The sequence below is a fragment of the Mytilus californianus genome, unplaced genomic scaffold (assembly GCF_021869535.1).
Source record: "Mytilus californianus isolate M0D057914Y unplaced genomic scaffold, xbMytCali1.0.p SCAF_1, whole genome shotgun sequence".
Taxonomy (NCBI): domain Eukaryota; kingdom Metazoa; phylum Mollusca; class Bivalvia; order Mytilida; family Mytilidae; genus Mytilus; species Mytilus californianus.
Window position 1 is genome coordinate 23583151 of NW_026262581.1, and position 22161 is coordinate 23605311.

The 22161-nt window shown below is 32.6% G+C and overlaps 1 protein-coding gene across 10 annotated transcripts in view; it reads right to left on the bottom strand.

Moving 5' to 3' along the window:
* The window catches only part of LOC127717431 (S-adenosylhomocysteine hydrolase-like protein 1), a 109038-nt gene that overhangs the window by 36060 nt on the left and 50817 nt on the right, over positions 1-22161 (bottom strand). For all 10 annotated transcript variants that reach the window (XM_052223117.1, XM_052223079.1, XM_052223103.1 and 7 more), the window contains 2 exons: positions 2819-2906; positions 1386-1486 (listed from right to left, as the gene is read on the bottom strand). In XM_052223117.1, the coding sequence (XP_052079077.1) occupies positions 1386-1486; positions 2819-2906 (189 nt within the window). The remainder of the gene's footprint in view (positions 1-1385; positions 1487-2818; positions 2907-22161) is intronic.

The following is a 22161-nucleotide window of genomic DNA, read 5'->3' on the forward strand; positions in this document are numbered from 1 at the left end:
CATTAAAGAATAAATCATTAATTTTTTTATAATTATTTACAGAAAATATCATGCATTATCTCCCTTGTTTTATAATTTGATCTATAAAATTGACATCAATTATGGAAAGCTGAGTTATTAATGTCAAGTTCAATAACATATTCATGGAAGGAGAAAACAGAACATTCCCATTTCCAGTGCTCATTTCAAATTCAGCAACATTCTCATTGAGATACAAAACATTCCCAATATAATCTCTTTCAGAAATGCTATTGTTCAGTTTTGATTATGCAAGTAAAACATCTGATGTGGTTTAAATTTAATAATTTACCAACTGAAAATAGATCTAGTTCAAAACTTGGCAATCTGAAAATAGTATGACTTCTACGTTTGTGATTGTGATAGTTTTAGGCCAAGAACAAATTTTTATCTGTTTAGAGTTGCATTAGATTCAGCAATAAATTAGTTATGTTAATAATTTGTAGTTCAAAGTTATTTACACTGGTAGGCTAAGTAGTAGAATCATCTTTAATAATCCAATAAATTGGGTTGGGGCACTTTAATCTACAATAAAATGCTTCGCCTAGCGCAGCCTAATACAACCGCAGAGGTCGAACCCTGAACAGTTGGGACAAGTTTGGACACAATATTCAAGCTTGATACTGTCTGAATTTGGATTGTGATAAAATTTTTGACATAATATAGGTTTCTGACACAAAATAAATGTGTTCAAAGATCTTCAAAATTTGAAATGGAACATTTAATTTACCTAGTATGGTCTGATATCCAAAATCTAACAACATGGTTAGATTCAGCATTTAAAAAAACACAAAAAATTTAATTTTAGTTGAAATCAAACAAAAGTTTAATTTTGGACCCTTCAAACCTTAATATGGACTAATTTGAAAACAGGGCCAAAAATAAAAATTCTAAATGCACAATACGATTCAGCATATCATAGATATAATGGAATTAATCTAAAGTCTTTAATTTTTGGGGGTTCTAACCTTGTATTACTTTTTTGGATATTGGGCCACATTTTTAAATTGCCTTAATTGGTCTACATTGAGGTCAAAAGGGTCCAAAATTAAACTTTGTTTGATTTCATCAAAAACTGAATTAATGCGGCTCTATGATATGCTGATTCTTATTGTGCATTTAGATTTTTTATTGTGTCTTTGGAAGACGATGACGACATGATAGCATTATAGGAACGCAAATTTTTTGCGGTGGTCCTATAAAAATGTATCCAAACCATTGTGTAAAAAAAATATCTCAAAAATCAGTAAAATAAAGAACAAAAACTGTCAGGAAAAAGCTATTAGGGGTGTCTATATCTGTTTTCATGGACATGGATAATTAGCATACACCTAATTATTCAACCTACATTTTTTTTTAATACTTACAGCAGTCTGAGCAGTGATGTGTGTACAACCAATAATTTTTGCACCAGAAAGAGGCTTGTCAGCTTCAGCTCGTCTTCTTAATGCCATCACTCCAGGCATTTCTTAAAAAAATAAATAATAGATAGTCATGATCAGGTGATCTAGTTCCTAACCTTCATCAAGTACCTTGTTAGCAAGTATTTATCTAAATAGGTCTGCACAGATCGTGCATGAGTGATTTTCTGTTAATTCCTTATCACTTTTTTGCCATATGTGGACCATTCACGAAACTAAATATGGTTAACCATGCCTAAGGTTCAGGTTACGTTCACTGAAATTTCAGTATGAATTAAGTAGCATCCTTTGCCATGCGTGAATGGCTAACCCTCCTTAATTGGGTTAGTTTTTATCATACATTTCTTATCAATTTTCCAGAATTCAAAATTGTTCCAGATTCAAATAATTCCTTGTTTTTGATATATTCTTGCTAACTAAAGAGTAAGGACTATGTGAAACAAATTTAACTATATCATTCTGCCTCTTTAGGTGTAATACTACCATTGATTTGCCCTTATTAGTCTTTGTTAAATTTGCACTTTTCAAAAAATTGTGCAGAATTTATCTTTGTTTCAAATAAAGAAATACTTGGCATGAGTAAAGTTTTATCCTGTCCAGTACTATAGACAAAATTTCACATAACATTTTATTGCATATAAGAAATCAACCATCACTGGAAGTTAACCAATCAAAATTTGACCTCTTTTTACCTGTGTACAAGCTTTAGTAACCATGTAACCTCAAGTTTCCAAAATATTCTCTAGAAACACCAAAAAAAAAACAAATGGTGCTTAGAAACACCCAAAGTATTTGCTTATGACCCAGAATTTTTTTACTGCAATGAAATGTAGGATTAATTTCCAACAACTGCCAAATTCAAGGGAATATTTTTTTTGGACCTTTTTCATATGCAACCGGAAGTGACGTACTTTGATTTGGTGTGGTACACCTTAATTGAACTATTCTGCAGTTAAAGAAGATTTTCTTCTTAAAAACCTTCAATGACACAAACATCAAATTTTCTATTCTGTTGTTATGTTTTAATATTTGTATGTTTCATGTCTTTCTTTGTCATATTCTATCTACACCTACCTAGTTATTACAATATGTTTTATACATGTGTACTTTCTTTCAGATCAATTGTTAGAATGGGTGGAGCAAAAAAAATCAATTCTGGTTTGAAAAAAAAATAAAATTTATGTTGTGATTTCACAATGTAGCATTTCTTCAAAACAAAGAAATTGTCAGAATACTTTTCAGAATTCAGGTTAGGATAGTAAAAACTTCAACACAAGAACATTTTTTATATAAACTACTACTACTACATGTATGTACTACTACTATCAATACTACTTCCATTGTAACTAGAAACTGACTGCTATTTTTTATTATAATACCTTGCTCAGCAATTTCAATCTCTCTTCTTCCAAATGCAGCATGGTCAATATTCCTGACACAGAAATCTGCACTTCCTTTGGAATTTTTCTGGAAGAAATAAGATTATTGATATGAATAAAATAACTTGAGGTCAAAATATGGTTTTCAACAATGGACAAGTGTCTGTGCAATATGCCAAGCTATAAATTGCCAAAAGTCTATAAAAGTTGAAAATAAATTTTAACAGAGACTATCATCGGCTAGAGGTATAGGGGGAGGGTTGAGATCTCACAAAACATGTTTAACCCCGCCGCATTTTTGCCCCTGTCCCAAGTTAGGAACCTCTGGCCTTTGTTAGTCCTGTATCTTTTTTAAATTTTGGTTCATATATATGTTTCAGAGTTTAGTGTGACGTCCATTTTTGCTGAACTGAGTATACATTATTGTTCAGGGGCCTGAGCTGAAGCCCGCCTCCAGGTGCGGGATTTTTTCGCTGTATTGAAGACCCGTTGGTGGTCTTGGAATTTTTTCTGCTCTTGTTGAATAAACATACTTATACCTTGAATCATTCGTAATGGTTATACATTTATTCGAACAAATTATACATAGGGGGACCATGTTTAGCCCTGCTACATTATATTTGTTTATTTATTTCTCATTAACCATAAGTCATAGTGGCCTAGATTCTTTTGATATGATATTTCCTTGGATTATAAGCAGAAAAATGAGGTCAAGATCATCTTCTACATTTTTAACTTTGAAAAAGTTATCCTCGTAAGGTTTTTGTTTAATTGTAAGTTACAACTGAACTTGATGCAATAGGTCAAAGAGCTCTGGTGACTTTTTCTAGGAGTTTGCTCCCCTTATTAAAATATTCAAACATATTTGAAACAATGACAGGAAAGGAATAGTGGACAAGAATCAAAATTTAACATATGTTATTATAACCAGTTGTCCAAGTGAGTAATGACTAACAATTGTTAAAGGTGCCTTACGGTGCATTTACGCACTGACTACGATTTTCCATCAAATTTTCAATATGATTTGATACCATTGCCCAGGTAAATCATACAGTGTTCTGTTCACATGTTACGATTTTCCATTTGATTAACCAAACAACATCCGATTTTAGAATTCACATGGTGGGATTTTTGTGAAAACAACATTACAGGTAAAAAAATCGGCTGGAAAATTGTACCTTATAAACCCACCACTAGCTTAAACCAATCTCTATATATTCAATAATCATTAACATCAAACATTTTCAAAATATTTTGTATATAATTTGATCAGTTGCAAAATATATCAACTGCATACTGACATCAATTACTTGGCTATGTTTTATCACAAGATGCTTACATAATCTTTACTTGTTTTTTTCTCCCATCATTCCCAATAAAATCTAAATAAGTCATTCTCTTATCAAAGAGCTGACAAACATTACAGGCATACAGATTCAAAATATCTTTATAACTGCTTTTAAGTTACAGATTTATGTCAAATCTTGGGATGGTAACATTCAGGTTTCCGAGTAACCAAAATAACGTCACAAATATTTAACAATTCCTTTTGAGATATTGGAATTCTTTCAGAAACATTAATGACTCACTTATTCAAAATCTACAAAACAATTCAATCTCAGAGAAAGTTATAAAAGTAATTTAATTTCTAAACAGAACTTCCTTAATATTTCATCCATATCTATTACATAAGTCTTTTGTTAAAGGGAAGTAATTTCCTGTCTGTCCTAATGACAAAATTAGAAAATAAAAGCACACAAAGATTTAAAAGGCAAGAGTGTCCCATCAACAACAAAAGATATCAATTACTTTTCCCTATATTAAAACATATTTCCTATTTGTTAAGGAACACTATCTTTATCAAGAAAGTTAATCATCTCATGACAAAACATCATTAAGTAGATTCGATAATCCAATTCAAATGGTAAATAAAGTTATAAAAAGTTATTTAAAGAAACAGATTTTTGCCAAGACATGAAGATGCCTGACACATTATATTAACTACTGTAGAAACATTAATTTTCCAGAGGTTAAAATTTGGTGGTCTTGCCTCAAAAATTGATTTTGTTTGGATTCATTGACATGGCTTCCAGTAAATAAAAGTAATTTTCTTTTTGGTTAAATTTTTCATTTGGGTATTTAATTTTGTGGAATTCATCTATCCACAAAAATAAACCCAAGTCTGCCAAGGCCCCAGCCAATAATATATGATTTCCTTTTACAATGAACAAAACCATTAAATACATGATTATAATATCTAGAATGCTAATGTATTACATATGTGACAAATTACAAATGACAATTGACACTCACAGAAATTGACAAATCAAGAAAGACAACTCAAGACAAAAAGTCCTTGACAAATGTGAAAGTCATCAAGAAGGACAACTCAAGAAAAACAGACCTTGAGAATTGTGAAAGTTTGACGACATGAAGATGAACACATTTACAGCATACCATAATCAATGCAAAATAAAAAAACAATTGGAATCATAACTAAAAACATATGTCAGAAAAGATGAATCACAAGATATATGTACTCTCTTCTCATAACTTTCTGACAAACTGCATAACAGAATACAAGTTCATTACACACTACAAAAAGACATTCAGTGTATAAAATCAATCATTTATGCTATAATATTACAAGCTTTTCAATATCAAATGTCTTTAACAGCTTCCGAGACTATTACATCGTGATTATTGTTACGGAAACAATTTCATGAAAACAGCCTTATTAGGTTTCTCTAGAACATTTTTAACAATGCGAAGAATATGTGAAATAAACAATATCAATTAAATGACTGTTTGTTTCATTTAATGGACAGATCAACAGCTGTAAGTGGATTTTAGTTATATTAATCAAAATCCTTCTTTGCAGACGGTCACAATATTGTACAACTGCAACCTATGAGATAAACTGCTCTTACTATGAGTCAGTACAACAACAAAAAATCTGTGGAGCCCTGTGTTTTGTCTGCGATTGCAGCTGTCAGTGTAAAAGTGTAATGTTGACTTAAAAAGTGAGTCCATTTTTTTCAGTAAAATACAGAATTTAAAAAAAAATCAAACTTTTTTCTTTAGATGCTATTTCTTAGATTTTAAGATTAGCTTCTGTCCAAGTTTCATAACAATCCATGAAGGTTTACAAATTTATCATGTCAAAAGGGTCCATCCATCAGAAAAATACTAAAAATGAAAATCTATTTTCGAAAGTTTGTTTCAGACATTATCTCTTAATCATAAAAAAGCTTAAGCCAAAGTTTCATAAAATTCTATGAAGGTTTGACAAAGTAATGAATGTGTAACAAACTTTAACCCCAGACTGTATCTACTTGTTACATGTAACTATTAAAAAAAATTAAGTCCATTAATCAGTAAAATACTGAAAAATGAAAAATAAATATTTTTAAAATTTTGCTCTGGATAATGTATTTTGGTCATTAACAAGTTTCTGTCCAAATTTCATAAAATTCCATGAAGGGATGGCAAAGTTAATGATGACTGAAAAATTTGAACCTCAGACTGAATCTGAATGTTAACTGTAAAACAACTAAGTCTTTTTATCAGTAAAATACAGGAAAAATGAAAATATATATTTTCAAAATTTTGCTCTAGAGACTGTATTTCGGTCATAAACAAGCTTCTGTCCAAATTTCATAAAATTCCATGAAGGTTTGACAAAATTATTGATGTCTAATAAACTTTAACTACAGACTGATCCTAAATGTTGATGCTGCAGACGCCAACGACATAACCTAGGATCGCTGTGTATCACTTTCACGACATAAATGTTGCAGGCTTGAAAAAAAACAACATATAAATTAGTATATATATTGTGATGTTCCTGTTGGTTTACCCTTAGCCTTCTTCATGTCGTGATTGGTAGATGATTATTTCCTTCTGGTTGTGGACATGTAAATTCCACAATTATCAATTAGTGGATTATTGAAGTTTTATTGTCTAATAGTGGATTACTGAAAATTGATTATCTTAAAACCAGTGGATTCTAAGCCTTTTTCAGGGTATGATCAGGGCTGAAATTTCTGTTCTGTTGGTTGTGGTTTGTAAGAGGCAATGCTAAATATGTTGTCACTGGTAGAATTGTCAGTGAATGTTAGTATTTTGCTGATGGTAACTGACAACATGCAACGCTCTACAGATAGATTTGTGGATGTCCTGCTTGTTATGATAAGTGGATGTTTGCACTTCTGCTTGTAATGTGGACTATTAAAGTAGAATGGCAGTTTTATTTTAGGTAGTTTCAAATGGGTTGTGTTTCATTGTTGGATGGTTGCATCGAGAACAATGACATTACTCTATAGTATAATATTAACCATGTAGATCGTTTCATGAACTTGTATTAATTGTTGCTGTTTTAATTAATGTGTTACAAGGAGTCCAATGTCAATGTAGATTGATGAAAGCAGATACATATATATGTCTCTGATGAAAGGGAAGTGTGTTTTCCAATTGCATTTCTTTTTGTTCTGTGTATTTATTTATCAAATTTAAATCAGGGAGTGACAAAATTCCTCATATCATAATACAATCTTATTGAGGAAATACCATGCTCTCTGCATGTCATATGCCTTCATATGTGGTACATATAAACATACAATTTTTGTCCTTTTTATGCTATTTTACATTGCTAAGTATTAACTTATATCTCAAAGTGTCCTGTGATTGTCCCTTTATATAAATGTCGAAGTGATATTGTCAGGCATTCTATGACAGTAATACATGTTCTGATTTTGTGTTGGGATCTTGTTCACCATATCCCTTCTTTATATCAATTTAAATAAGAATAAAATGCTCCGCAGGGCGCAGCTTGATACGACCGCAGAGGTCGAACCCTGAACAGTTGGGGCAAGTATGGACACAACATTCAAGCTTGATACAGCTTTGCATTTGGATTGTGATTAAATATTTGACACAGCATAGGTTTCTGACACAGAATGAATGTGGTCTAAGAACTTAAAAATTTTAAATTGGACATTCACCTATTATGGTCCAATATCCAAAATCTAAATACATGGTTAGATTCAGCATATCAAAGAACCCCAAGAATTCAATTTTTTGATGAAATCAAACAAAGTTTAATTTTGGACCCTTTTGACCTCAATGTGGACAAAGTTGATAACGGGGCCCAAAAATCAAAAATCTAAATACATGGTTAGATTCATCATATCAAAGAACCCCATATATTCAATTTTTGTTGAAATCAAACAAAGTTTAATTTTGGACCCCGATTTGGACCAACTTGAAAACTGGGCCCATAATCAAAAATCTAAATACATGTTTAGATTCAGCATATCAAAGAACCCTAAGAATTCAATTTTTGTTAAAATCAAACTAAGTTTAATTTTGGACCCTTTGGACCTTAATGTAGACCAATTTGAAAACGGAACTAAAAATTAAGAATCTAAATACACGGTTAGATTCGGCATATCAAAGAACCCCAATAATTCAATTTTTGATGAAATCAAACAAAGTTAAATTTTGGACCCTTTGGACCTCAATGTGGACCAATTAAAAACGGGGCCCAAAATCCAAAAACTAAATACACGGTTAGATTCAGCATATTAAAGAACCCCAAGAATTCAAGAATAAAACCCCATTGAAATTGGTCAAGAAATAAGCAATTTATACGAAGTATCTTCTTTTGCACAATATACTGTGCAAATAAATATTTCTTGCTATTGCGCAATACTGTACAATTGACAATTTCTTGCTATTGCGCAATATTGTGCTATTGGATATTTTGCTATTGCGCAATACTGTGCAATTGAAGATTTCTTGCTATTGCGCAATACTGTGCAATTGAAGATTTCTTGCTATTGTGCAATACTGTGCAATTGAAAATTTCTTGCTATTGCACAATACTTATTATATAATAATTTACACATCCTGTTTGGTGTGTATCTCCTACCATATCATTATTATTTGCTTTTAAATATAAATCAGAAATAACCTACTTAAAATGGAAAATTTTAAAAGAAAAAAAAAGGAAAAAAAGAAAAAAAAGGAAAAAAAAAAAATCCCCCCCCAAATTTTTTGAACCCCCTTATTATTCATCACCCCCAAACTCAATCCCAGCCTTCCCTTTGTGGTATGGTACCTTGCAGTACAATTTCAGAGAGATCCATACACTTGAACACAAGTTATTGTCTGGAAACTAGAAAAATGCTTATTTTTGGCCCCTTTTTGGCCCCCAATTCCTAAACGTTTCGGCAATTACCCCCAAACTCAATTCCAGCTTTCCCTTTGGGATATGGAACCTTGTAGTACAATTTCAGAAAGATCCATACACTTACACACAAGTTATTGTCATGAAACTAGAAAAATGCTTGTTTTTTGCCCCTTTTTTGGCCCCTAATTCCTAAAATTTTGAGGCAATTACCCCCAATATCAATCCCAGCATTCCTTTTGTGATATCAAACCTTGTGGTACAATGTCAGAGAGATCCATACACTAACACACAAGTTATGTCTGGAAGTTACAAAAATGCTTATTTTTGGCCCCTAATTCCTTTACTGTTAGTACCATAACCCCCAAAATCAATCCCAACCTTCCTTTTGTGGTATTGAACCTTGTGGTAAAATTTCATAGAGATCCATTTACTTAAACTAAAGTTAGATTGCGAAAACCAATGTGTCTTCGGACGACGCTGGACGACAATGACGACGCCAACGTCATACCAATATACGACCACAAAATTTTTTTTGCGGTCGTATAAAAACACATGGATCTTATTTTAATTCCTACTCAATAGGACTGTTCCATTAAAACATATTAATAGGTACCGTGGGAAGGTATTCAGGTATTTATATAATAAGGCCAATTAATCAGACACCCATCCCTGGCAGCAAGTTAAAAGATCCATCCCTTTAGTAGGTACCTCATATGTTTAATGGAACAGTACGATTAAATATGAATTTCTAAGAAATATCACTAGCAATGTTTAACCAGAGAAAAAAACACAAACAGTTCTGACATCTATAATTTTATATTCAACGAATGCTTCCTTTTTTGTCCAACTTTTAGCGCGTTCCTGAAAGCTGGACGTTATCCATTATCAAGACAAGTTTTACAGATTGGTCGGACTATTGAATAATTTTTCAAACTGCCCTAAAACATCCCCTTTCAACAGGTTTCTGATCAGCACTTGAAAAAAAATTGACCCGCCGTCAACCTCCATTTTCAACTGGTTCCTTTTCACCGCATTAGATCATGATGAAACATTGAGTGAACAGGGAACCGCAAGGGATTTTCCAATCCACTCCGAGGGTATTCCGACTGGAGGAAGAAAGGCCGATCTTTTTTATTATGTTTATATTTTTATTTGTACTTCTTCAAACAGAAAAGGGTCAGCGGTATTAAAAAAAATCTTCAAAATCATTTTTTTTTTTATTTCAAAATCGGGAAAAACAGGGTCGGCAGATCCGTAAACCAACAAATAAAAAAAAAGTGGCCTTAGTTGTGATGTGTCAGTTTCAGAGTTTAACATTTCAGACAGTTTCTTTTTCATTTCTTTTTTTTGCAACTTTTTAAAGAGGCATTAGCTACGAGAAATAAAAAAAAATAAAGTAACGGTATGATTTTTTTGGTTCAATCATTTATGAAAGTCAAATAGTGAAATAATAATTTGCTTTTAGCACTGATCATTTTGGTTTAATTTGGCCAAAATAAGCTGAGAAAACATCGCTGATGAATTATTCACTTGCAAATTAATAATTTGACCTCCTTCAATCAGTATTCATGTAACCTTCAATTTAACCCCTAAGCTAGAGATGGGTTATGCATGAACTAGGAGTGTTCAGCTATTAAAAGGAAAAGAATGTCAACATTGAAAGTGAAACAATGGTAAACCATTTGGTTGACTGATTCGATTCACACAAGCTCATTCTTATACAGGTAAAAACAATGATCAACATATTTTTTTACCCTATAATATGAACTCAAACAGACCTAAAAAAAAAATCTAATTGCACGTGTTCACTATCTATTTATATCTATATTTATGTTTATATGACCATCGGCAGTCTTCGGAAGTCACCTTGATGGTTAAACAGATGGCGTCTTGAATAAAATACACACAAAATGCTGACACATTTTACCGAGTACATGCATCGTAAATTGTTTATTTTAGACTTTTTATAATTTGGATATACGTTTTAGTATGTTATAAATCAAATATGAGAATTTGAGTCAAATCGGTGAACATGAATTTGACAGCTAATGCCCCTTTAAGTGCTATAAAATATTTTTACAAATCAATTAAACTGTTTTAAACAGAGAATGGCTCAGTCAGGTTTCTTTGCAATATCTGTTACAAACCAGTTTTTTCGGTAAGTAACAAATCTGAAATCCTTATTTTTTTACTATTAAGTAAGACAATTAAACAAAGAACAAGAGATTGCACTTTAAAATCAAGAAATCCTGCTCGTAATAGAATCCTTAACTTCCTGAATAAAGCTAATGTCTAGGAGATATCAGGTGTCTTGAAAACAATAATTACTGCTTTAATAAACCTATAAAATAACTTAAACAATATTGTTGCTATATTGTATATAAATTCTTCCATGAGAAATGCCATGAAAACCTTTTCTATTTCTTTTGATAATTTCATAGCATACCCAGTGCAAAAAATTTAAAAAATTGGAATTTAATAAAAAAAAAAAACTTCTGGCATATATGTTGTTGACTGCAGAGTTAATTCAGATGCTAACGTTTATTGATACAATGCTGAAGGCTAGTATATATTAAGAGCAACCATAAAGTGATTTTAATCTGTTTTAACTGGCTTTCCAATTTGCAATATAATTATATATAATTTGATTCAAGAATTGCTAAAAAGTATTTTAAATGTCAAAGTTATTTTTTTATCACGAAAGATCCAAAGTATTTATTGTAAATGTACAGAAAAAAAGTAGATATATTAAGAATCATTAATAAAATTATGCAAGAAGTAAATTGTTAAATAATAGGCAAAGAAATTGAGGTACCAGATCCTGTTTTCTATACATTTGAAAAGAGGGGATTCATAAAAATGCTTAGCTGCAGAACCATTGCTCTTATCATGGTCCTTATTTTATTTTTTGACAATTTGTGGATCATCTGCAAATTGTCAAAAAATATCATAAGGATCATAAGAGCTACTGTTCCACAGCTAAGAAATGCTTTGTCTGCATATTAGTTTCTATGTTTGTTAGTGTTAAAATCCACTTTCAGCAACCTAAGACAATTGCTATATCATGGTTGCCAGTTTTTATGGGTGGAGGAAGCTGGAGTACATGAAGAGAACTATTGACCTTCAAAAACAAAACTGACAATTATATGATCAACAAGTCAATATCTTCAAGCATGACGTAAAAAAGTGCGGAAAACTGATAATTTAAGTGAATTTTCTAAGTAGAAGGACCATAACTCTGCAAAAAATCATCAAACCGAAACAAAATTCAAACTTGGTCTGTAATTTGTCATGATAAAACTATATACTAATTATCAAATCAATATCTTCAAGCATGACGAAAAAAAGTGCGGAAAACTGATTATTTGAGTGAATTTTCTAAGTCCAAGGACCATAATTCTGCACAAAATCAACAGACCGAAACAAAATTCGAACTTGATCTGTAACTTGTCATGATAAAACAATATACCAAATATCAAATCAAAATCTTCAAGCATGAAGAAAAAAGTGTGGAAAACTGATTTGCCAGACTGACAGAAGGACAGACAGACGGACAGACAGACAGACAGACGAACGGAGTGTGCAAACCTAAAGTCCCCTTAGACTTCGTCGGTAGGGGACTAATTAAGAATGTCTCTTATATAATTTTTATATATAGTAAATAAAATGCTCCGCTGGGGCCCAGCTTGATACGACCGCAGAGGTCGAACCCTGAACAGTTGGGGCAAGTATGGACACAACATTCAAGCTTGATACAGCACTGAATTTGGATTGTAATTAAATATTTGACACAGCATAGGTTTCTCACACAGAATGAAAGTGGTCTAAGAACTTAAAAATTTTTAATTTACCTATTCAAACCATATCATTATTATTTGCTTTTATATATAAATCAGAAATAACCAATTTAAAATGGAAAATTTTAAAGAAAAAAAAGGGAAAAAAACAATCCCCCCCAATTTTTTGAACCCCCTTATGATTCATCACCCCCAAACTCAATCCCAGCTTTCCCTTTGTGGTACGGTACCTTGCAGTACAATTTCAGAGAGATCCATACACTTGAACACAATTTATTGTCTGGAAACTAGAAAAATGCTTGTTTTTTGGCCCCTTTTTGGCCCCAAATTCCTAAACGTTTAGGGCAATTACCCCCAAACTCAAACCCAGCTTTCCTTTTGTGATATGGAACCTTGCAGTACAATTTCATAAAGATTCATACACTTACACACAAGTTATTGTCCTGAAACTAGAAAAATGCTTGTTTTTTTGCCCTTTTATGGCCCCTAATTCCTTAACTGTGGGTACCATAACCCCCAAAATCAATCCCCACCTTCCTTTTGTGGTATTGAACCTTATGGTAAAATTTCATTGAGATCCATTCACTTTAACTAAAGTTAGAGTGCGAAAACTAATGTGTCTTCAGACGACGACGACGATGACGACGCCAACGTCATACCAATATACGACCACAAAAATTTTTTTGCGGTCGTATAAAAAATCAATGATAAATTTGTTAGTTTGAAGTCTATGATAAATCAGGCACTAGCATCTCTCATCTCTGATGTAACCTTTTCCATTCCAAACCTTTATTTTAACACTGCTATCTCAGAGACATAACATAGTTTAAGATTTCAGCTGTATCTCTCCATTTTTTCATGTTTCTACATTAAGTCACATCTGCTTAAATAAAACAGACTTTATAAAAGGTTGGTTAATGATAAGGCCTGTTTCCGTCAAAAAAAAATGTCAGAAATTTATTTTGTAATGGGCTTGGTATAAGATAAGAACAATCATGACACAGAGAAAACTTACAAAGAATAGAAAGAATCGGCAGACGAGATTTAAAAATAAAGGCTGGTCACGTGTGAATTCCATAAACTCTTGAGAGAACAAGGAAAGAATAATACTATCATATCATATGATTACTATACATGTATATATATAACAACAATGTGTCAATAGTACATCGATGCCCCACTCGCACTATCATTTTCTATGTTCAGTGGACCATGAAATTAGGGTCAAAACTCTAATTTGGCATTAAAATTAGAAAGATCATATCATAGGAAACATGTGTACTAAGTTTCAAGTTGATTGGACTTCAACTTCATCAAAAACTACCTTGACCAAAAACTTTAACCTGAAGCGGGACAGACAGACAAACGGACGGACAGATGAACAGACGAACGGATGAACAGACTGAAAAACAAAATGCCCCTAGGTGGGGCATAAAAATAAGATTTGTGATTTCCAATAAGACAAATATCCATTTAGACAATAGGACAAAGATGTAAACAACTATAGGTTATTGTATGCATGGCATCGTAGAATGAGCAAAACCCATACTGTTTAGTAAGCTTTAAAAGGCTAAAAACCTAGAAGGCGAAGCTGAGGAATTTGACCTTCTCTTGACTGGTAATTTTTTTCTCAAATATTCTTCCTATCAGAACATGGTATATCTGTTCAAAATATAGTTCACTAAATTCACTGTCCAATACATGCCCAGTTGGATGCCGAGGTTTAATAAGGCAGACCTATGTTGAAAGATAAGATATATTTGTACATAGACACAAGTATATCATCTAGGATTGACTGTATGTCTCTTATATAATATTTTATATTTAGTAAAAAAAAATCAATGATTAATTTGTTAGTTTGAAGATAAATCAAGAACTGGCATCTCTGATGTAATCTATTCCATACAAAACCTTTATTTAAACACTGCTATCTCTGAGACATTACATATTTTATGGTTTCAGCTGTATCTCTCGATTGTGTCATGTTTCTCTACAAGCTCCCGTCTGCTTAAATAACACAGACTTCTCAAAAGGTTGGTAAATGATAAGGCTTTTGTTTCTGTCCAAACAAAATGACAGAGACTTATTTTATTATGGGCTTGGTATTAGATAAGAAAAATCATGACAAAGAGAAACCATACAAAAAGAAAAGAGAAAATCATGCAGAACAAAAAGAAAACTTACAAAAAAGAAGAGAGAATCAGCAGAAGAAAATCAGAACACAAAAAAAACTGTCAATGAACAGAAAGAATTAGCAGACGTCATGATTCAAAAATAAAGACCATTCAGACTGAATAATAACACAGAGGTTGCATAATATGGTCTCCGGAGAATACCATAAACTGACGGACAAACATGGAAAGAATAAAAACTGACATATCATAGAATAAAATTACAAAAACTTCTGTATGATTGCCAATGAGACAATTATCATTAAAACAAAAGGACAAATATGTATAAATAATTTAATATCAAGTCACTGTACTGCCTTCAATAAAATGCTTCGCTGGGCGCAGCTTGATACGACCGCAGAGGTCGAACCCTGAACAGTTGGGGCAAGTATGGACACAACATTCAAGCTTGATACAGCTCTGAATTTGGATTGTGATTAAATATTTGACACAGCATAGGTTTTTGACACAGAAAGAATGTGGTCTAAGAATTTGATTTTTTTTAATTTACCTATTATGGTCCAATGTCCAAAATCAAAATACATGGTAAGATTCAGCATATCAAAGAACCCCATATATTCAATTTTTGTTGAAATCAAACAAAGTTTAATTTTGGACCCCAACTTGGACCAACTTGAAAACTGGGCCCATAATAAAAAATCTAAACACATGTTTAGATTCAGCATATCAAAGAACCCCAAGAATTCAATTTTTGTTAAAATCAAACTAAGTTTAATTTTGGACCCTTTGGACCTTAATGTAGACCAATTTAAAAAACGGGACCCAAACTTAAAAATCTAAATACACGGTTAGATTTGGAATATCAAAGAACCCCAATAATTCAATTTTTGATGAAATCAAACAAAGTTTAATTTTGGACTGTTTTGACCTCAATATGAACTAATTTGATAGCGGGGCCCACAAATAAAAAATCTAAATACATGGTTAGATTCAGCATATCAAAGAACCCCATATATTCAATTTTTGTTGAAATAAAAAAAAGTTTAATTTTGGACCCCAACTTGGACCAACTTGAAAACTGGGCCCAAAATCAAAAATCTAAACACATGTTTAGATTCAGCATATCAAAGAACCCCAAGAATTCAATTTTTGTTAAAATCAAACTAAGTTTAATTTTGGACCCTTTGGACCTTAATGTAGACCAATTTAAAAAATGGGACCCAAAATTAAAAATCTAACAACACGGTAAGATTTGGCATATCAAAGAACCTCAATAATTCAATTTTTCATGAAATCAAACAAAGTTTAATTTTGGACCCTTTTGACCTCAATATGAACTAATTTGATAGCGGGGCCCACAAATAAAAAATCTAAATACATGGCTAGATTCAGCATATCAAAGAACCCCATATATTCAATTTTTGTTGAAATCAAACAAAGTTTAATTTTGGACCCCAACTTGGACCAACTTGAAAACTGGGCCCATAATCAAAAATCTAAACACATGTTTAGATTCAGCATATCAAAGAACCCCAAGAATTCATTTTTTGTTAAAATCAAACTAAGTTTAATTTTGGACCCTTTGGACCTTAATGTAGACCAATTTAAAAAATGGGACCCAAAATTAAAAATCTAAAAACACGGTAAGATTTGGCATATCAAGGAACCCCAAAAATTCAATTTTTGATGAAATCAAACAAAGTTTAATTTTGGACCCTTTTGACCTCAATATGAACCAATTTGATAGCGGGGCCCACAAATAAAAAATCTAAATACATGGTTAGATTCAGCATATGAAAGAACCCCATATATTCAATTTTTGTTGAAATCAAACAAAGTTTAATTTTGGACCCCAATTTGGACCAACTTGAAAACTGGGCCAAAAATCTAAAATCTAAATACATGTTTAGATTCAGCATATCAAAGAACCCCATATATTCAATTTTTTTTAATCAAAAAAAGTTTAATTTTGGACCCCAACTGGGACAAACTTGAAAACTGGGCCCATAATCAAAAATCTAAACACATGTTTAGATTCAGCATATCAAAGAACCCCAAGAATTCAATTTTTGTTGAAATCAAACTAAGTTTAATTTTGGACCCTTTGGACCTTAATGTAGACCAATTTAAATAAAATGCTCCGCTGGGGCGCAGCTTGATACGACCGCAGAGGTCGAACCCTGAACAGTTGGGGCAAGTATGGACACAACATTCAAGCTTGATACAGCACTGAATTTGGATTGTAATTAAATATTTGACACAGCATAGGTTTCTGACACAGAATGAAAGTGGTCTAAGAACTTAAAAATTTTCAATTTACCTATTCATACATGTGATGGACTGTGAAACTCAGATCAGGAGATTGGGAAATTTTGGTCAGGAGATTAGGACTCAGATCAGGAGGTTTTTAATCGACATTAATTTTGTTGTAAATGTAACCGTGTGCTGTAAAAATGGTCTTTTAAAGTGTGTTTTCTTCAACTTTCCATCCAATTTATTATGTTTATAGTACCCTTGTACTTATAAAGTTTCTCCATCTTTATATTCTACATGTTCAATCTAACATTGTTTTTTTCCAGTATGTTCTTTAAATTTTTTACTTCATATTCTATAAAACAATCATTGCAACCAGAACAAATGTTTAGCTATCTGCAAATAGTTTTTATTTTTTTTTTTTTCTCTTGCAAATAGTTTTTATTTGCAAACTCAGAAAATCATAGTTATTATATAAATTTCAATTTAAGCCTTGAAAGGAAGTATAGAATCCTCAAATAATTTTCAAATTATTATTTTTTTATTTGTCCTAAGACATTTAAAATCATTTAATAACCATCCTTTTATGATTATTTGTTCAATTTATATTTTATTTATATTCTTTTAAAAATTTTCATTATTAAAAGGAAAGTAACTTAAAACAGGATAAATCAAGGGAAGTAACCCAATAAATACACAGTTTTTGTTACACAACGGCAGTTAGCCTGAGGTAAAAATCGTTTATTACCTGTATGTTTGACACCCAAGCTGACAAGTGAAGCCATATAATTATGCATGTTAATTGATTTACAGGTAAAATATAACTTCAGGTAATGTCAGTTACACCAGATGCCTGAGATGATATGTTGGGCAGAAATTTTTCATTCATGAAAAATTTCATACACGGGATTTTTTCCTCTTCAACGGGAGGTCGGGAGGAGACCCCTGAAAACGGGATTATTGTACTCCCGTCGGGAGGTTCACATGTATGCCTATTCAAACCATATCATTATTATTTGCTTTTATATATAAATCAGAAATAACCAATTTAAAATGGAAAATGTTAAAGAAAAAAAAGGAAAAAAAAATCCCCCCCCCCAATTTTTTGAAACCCCTTATGATTCATCACCCCCAAACTCTATCCCAGCTTTCCCTTTGTGGTATGGTACCTTGCAGTACAATTTCAGAGAGATTCATACACTTGAACACAAGTTATTGTCTGGAAACTAGAAAAATGCTTGTTTTTTGGCCCCTTTTTGGCCCCAAATTCCTAAACGTTTAGGGCAATTACCCCCAAACTCAATTCCAGCTTTCCCTTTGTGATATGGAACCTTGCAGTACAATTTCATAAAGATCCATACACTTACACACAAGTTATTGTCCTGAAACTAGAAAAATGCATGTTTTTTTTGCCCTTTTATGGCCCCTAATTACTAAAATTTTGAGGGAAAACCCCCAAAATCAATCCCAGCCTTCCCTTTGTGATATGGAACCTTGTAGTACAATTTCATAAAGATCCATACACTTACAAACAAGTTATTGTCATGAAACTAGAAAAATGCTTGTTTTTTGCCCCTTTTTGGCCCCTAATTCCTAAAATTGGGAGGAAATTACCCCAAAAATCAATCCCAGTATTCCCTTTGTGATATGGAACCTTGTAGTACAATTTCATAAAGATCCATACACTTACAAACAAGATATTGTCATGAAACTAGAAAAATGCTTGTTTTTTGCCCCTTTTTGGCCCCTAATTCCTAAAATTTGGAGGCAATTACCCCCAAAATCAATCCCAGCATTCCCTTTGTGATATGGAACCTTGTGGTACAATTTCAGAGAGATCCATACATTTACACACAAGTTATGTCTGGAAGTTACAAAAATGCTTATTTTTGGCCCCTTTTGGCCCCTAATTCCTTAACTGTTAGTACCATAACCCCCAAAATCAATCCCCACCTTCCTTTTGTGGTATTGAACCTTATGGTAAAATTTCATTGAGATCCATTCACTTAAACTAAAGTTAGAGTGCGAAAACTAATGTGTATTCGGACGACGACGCCGGACGACGACGACGCCGGACGACGACGACGCCGGACGACGACGACGCCAACGTCATACCAATATACGACCACAAAAATTTTTTTGCGGTCGTATAAAAATGAGAATAAAATGATTCGCTGGGGCACAGCTTGATACAACCGCAGAGGTCGAACCCTGAACAGTTGGGGCAAGTATATATGGACACAACATTCAAGCTTGATACAGCACTGAATTTGGATTGTAATTAAATATTTGACACAGCATAGGTCTCTGACACAGAATGAATGTGGTCTATTAGAACTTAAAATTTTTAATTTACCTATTCAAACCATATCATTATTATTTGCTTTTATATATAAATCAGAAATAACCAATTTAAAATGGAAAATTTTAAAGAAAAAAAAAGGAAAAAAAAATCCCCCCCCAAAAATTTTTGAATCCCCTTATGATTCATCACCCCCCAAACTCAATCCCAGCCTTCCCTTTGTGGTATGATACCTTGCAGTACAATTTCAGAGAGATCCATACACTTGAACACAAGTTATTGTCTGGAAACTAGACTAAACTTTTTGGCCCCAAATTCCTAAACGTTTAGGGCAATTACCCCCAAACTCAAACCCAGCTTTCCCTTTGTGATATGGAACATTGTAGAACAATTTCATAAAGATCTATACACTTACACACAAGTTATTGTCCTGAAACTTGAAAAATGCTTGTTTTTTTGCTCCTTTATGGCCCCTATTCCTAAAATTTTGAGGCAATTACCCCAAAAATCAATCCCAGCCTTCCCTTTGTGGTATGGTACCTTGCAGTACAATTTCAGAGAGATCCATACACTTGAACACAATATATTGTCTGGAAACTAGAAAACTGCTTGTTTTTTGCCCCTTTTTGGCCCCTAATTCCTAAAATTTGGAGGCAATTAGCCCCAAAATCAATCCCAGCATTCCCTTTGTGATATGGAACCTTGTGGTACAATGTCAGAGAGATCCATACACTAACACACAAGTTATGTCTGGAAGTTACAAAAATACTTATTTTTTGGCCCCTTTTTGGCCCCTAATTCCTTAACTGTTGGTACCATAACCCCCAAAATCAATCCCCACCTTCCTTTTGTGGTATTGAACCTGATGGTAAAATTTCATAGAGATCCATTCACTTTAACTTAAGTTAGAGTGCGAAAATCAATGTGTCTTCGGACGATGACGACGACGACGCCAATGTCATACCAATATACGACCGCAATAAAAATAAAAAAGAATGAAGTGTTGAGGTTGTTTTCTTTCTTTAAAATAAATTTGTCAGAAAACTTCAAACACAGTTATCTTAATTTGTTAAAAGTTAGAGTGCGAAAACCTATGTGTCTTCGGACGATCCTGGTGCCTGTTGAAGTTTAACTTTCTCTCAAATGGTCTTGGAACAAATACCCCTTGTTGTAATGTGTGTATTGGTTATTTCCAAGTAAAGAAATGTTGTTCTTATTGTATTAAGAGAGTTTATATGAGTTGTCAGAAGTTCTTTCTAGTATTTCTAGTATATTGAATGAGTAATTAACGTACGTTTTACTTTATGTTATTAGATGTATCGATTACGTCATATATGGCGCAAATTTGTCATGTATTATTCAGAACGTTACCGTTGGGTTAATATTGTAACCGTGAACCCAAAAGTGTTCATTTGTGAGCTCTCAACTGGAAGAAATAATATGTCTTGATTATTTTAGTAACAAAAGTGTATTATTATAAGCATTTTGAGTCAAGGACTTGTATATTTTATGTCAGCGTTTGACGTTATGTTTTTCTTCCTGCTTAGAATATTTACTTCCAGGAATTTCAAATAAATAACTGTGCAACGTCACGTTCGTCAGTCTTTGCTGTGTTTACATTTGGCTTGCAGCAAGGCTCAGCCCGGGGGTTCCTAGAGGTGAGAAGCAGCGCATTTAGCTGTATGCCTCGCGGTTTATCTTATAAGTAAGGGTCGTAGTTTAGAGGTAAGAAGCAGCGCAGATAGCTGTATGCCTTGCATTTATTTACGTTGTCATTGTAGAATTTATTAAGATAATCCCGTTTGGTCCGTACAAAAATACAAGAGAAAGAATGTTATTTTAGTAGCTCCGCCCCGTATGTAAATTATATAATTGTTGCTCGAATATTGTACATGTATGGAAATAATCAAATATATCGGCTGTTCTAGAAGTTTAATAAAAGTATCATTTTCTACTATTGATTATTTATTCACGCTACCAATGATGAGAGAGAACAGACAACAGATTTGACGGCCGTATTTATTTATCCCTTAGTTTAGTCACAAGTTTTGTGAGTTTATTCGTATTTGCTGGCTTTAAAACTATACAAAAACATAGCAAGAAGCAGAAATTACGACACCCCTCCTGAACATGACATTTCTGATTAAGATACAGTTCACTAAGTTGTCTGTCAATAAATGCTTGGAAATTATTGCAGATCTACCTTGAAAAACAACACAGACACACAAGTATATCAAGAATGATTGAGACTGTATGACTGTAGGTCTATAATATAGTATATATAGTAAGAAAATCAATGATTAATTTGTTAGTTTGGAGTCTATGACAAATAAAGCACTAGCATCTCTGATGTAATCTATTCTAACCAGCTGAATCTTTAATTGTTTCATGTTTCTACAAGCTACATCTGCTTTAATATTAAACATAGACTTCATAAAAGGTTGGTAAATACGATAAGGCCTCCATTTCTGATCAAACAAAATGACAGAGACTGGTATTAGATAAGCCGACTAGAACACAGACAATCAACAGACAAAATCAGAGGACAAAGAAAACTTAAAAAGAACAGAAGGAATCAGCAGACTAGATTCAGAAACAAAGACAGGTCAGACTGAATTAACACATAAAGAAGCTTCCTATAATGGTCTCCTGAGAATACTGTTAAA